Source organism: Spinacia oleracea, chromosome 1, assembly GCF_020520425.1.
Source record: "Spinacia oleracea cultivar Varoflay chromosome 1, BTI_SOV_V1, whole genome shotgun sequence".
Classification (NCBI taxonomy): Eukaryota; Viridiplantae; Streptophyta; class Magnoliopsida; order Caryophyllales; family Amaranthaceae; genus Spinacia; species Spinacia oleracea.
The window spans coordinates 110,816,335-110,818,180 of NC_079487.1; the positions used below are offsets into that span (position 1 = coordinate 110,816,335).

Sequence of the window (1,846 nt, forward strand, 5' to 3'; positions counted from 1 at the left end):
AGAGGATGAATTTTATTTTGTACCTCTCGAGATGGGGGTTGGGAGGGTGGGTATCGTTCTTATCGTGGATGGAGGGGATGAAGATGAAAAATTTTAGGTGGGTGCGGGTGTGCAGGCCCTGCCCCACCTCAAAGTCATCTCTAACTAAATAAAGTAAATGGTCTAGATAGGTGTTAAGTGATCGGGTCATGAGTTTGACGGGGAGACTGTGCGAGTATTAAGTGGGTATTACTATCGAAGTGAATGGCGGATGAGATACCTTTATGCTTGACATAAGGGGTGAATGAGAATGATTTATTTTTTTTATCTATGTACCCTTATTTGTTTAATTTTTTTTTAATAAGTAAGACATCGAATGAACAATAACAAACTTATCAATCATTAATTATTTTTTATTTGGAGAATATTTATAAACTTTATTTTGATGGTAATTGTCTATCAGATTTCAGACAAATTTATATTTAGATTATAAATTGTGCATCGTACGGGTACTATACTAGTTACATTATACTAAAACAGACACCAGGAATGACACATGACACCAGGAATAATAGACGCCAATATCAAAACTTGTATTCTTATTATTCTGGATTATAAAGACACTCAATACATTAGTTGGTCCACCTTATTCCAACTGCATTGCCGAACCTATTTGGTGATCGACCATATTATTCCCTCATCGACGCCTACTGCAGCCTCCGTGTCCACCGAGTCTGACGCCGTCAAAGCTGCTGCACAACTGCAATGGCAACTGCTCGACGACATTGTTCATCAATGGATATACAAACCATCACCACTGACCTTCTCAACACCATCTTCAACCAGGATGATTCTGCTCTTGATGCTTGGAACAGGTTGGAACGTCTTTCTCAAGGAAGTAAGTCTACTAGGGCTCTCCATCTTGACACTCTATTTACCACCACCAAGATCGATCTGTTTTCCGGTGTGAAGCCATACTGCAGCCGCATAAAGTTGTTGTCCGATCACCTTCGCAGTGTTGGAGCCCTTGTGTCGAATGACCGCATGGTCCTCCTTCTTCTTCAAGGTCTTTCTGCAGACTATAAATCCTTTCGCACAAATGTGCAGCACTGCGTGCCTCTCCCACCCTTTGAAGAGGTCCGGTCTATGTTGGAGTTTGAGGAGGACTCTCTCACCAACGACGGAATTTCTGGTACACCTTTTGAAACTGCTTTCTTTTATTCTAATAGTAATGATTCTGTTAGTCATGATACTCCACAGGACACCAACAAAAATCATCACAACAGAAACAACAATTCCAATTACAAAGGGAAAAAGAACAACTGTGGTCGCAGTGGGAACAACCACTGTAACAACAACCGACATAATGGTTCCTCTGGTGGTCAAAACCAACAGTCACTGTCCAACGACCAATAACAATACAGTAGCGTTCCAACCTACTGGAAATTCCCTACTTGGGCTGCAAATTGGTCTCCTTAACCGTGGGCCACCCCACCTTGCCGTACCCCTCTTCGGGCTGGCAGTACCGCCAACCAGCTCCTCGCCGACCATCACAGGAAGGGATTCTGGGTGCTCGGCCGCCAAAAGCTCTCTACATGGCTGCCCCACCTCCTCCAACGGGTTATGCACCCACTAATATCGACCAATCTATGCATACTATGTCCCTACAACCGCCGGATGACAATTAGTACATGGATACCAGCGCCACGTCTCATATGACATCCTCTCAAGGTACTCTCTCGTCCTATTTTCAATTGAGTAAAGATAAAAATAATGCGATTATTGTTAGAAATGGTAGCACGATTCCAATTAACGGTTATGAAAACACTTTCCTTACCAAAACCAGTCTCCCTTTAACCCTTACTAA

General features: G+C 42.8%; 1 protein-coding gene across 1 annotated transcript; it reads left to right on the top strand.

Moving 5' to 3' along the window:
• The first annotated feature begins 744 nt into the window (after positions 1–744).
• LOC110801688 (uncharacterized) lies at positions 745–1,395 on the top strand. The gene has a single exon (XM_022007089.1). The coding sequence runs from the start codon at positions 745–747 to the stop codon at positions 1,393–1,395; it is 651 nt and encodes a 216-aa protein (XP_021862781.1).
• Positions 1,396–1,846: the final 451 nt, after the last annotated feature.

Excerpts from the sequence above, each read along its gene's own strand:
- LOC110801688 (XM_022007089.1), top strand. The coding sequence starts at position 745 with ATGGCAACTGCTCGACGACATTGTTCATCAATGGATATACAAACCATC.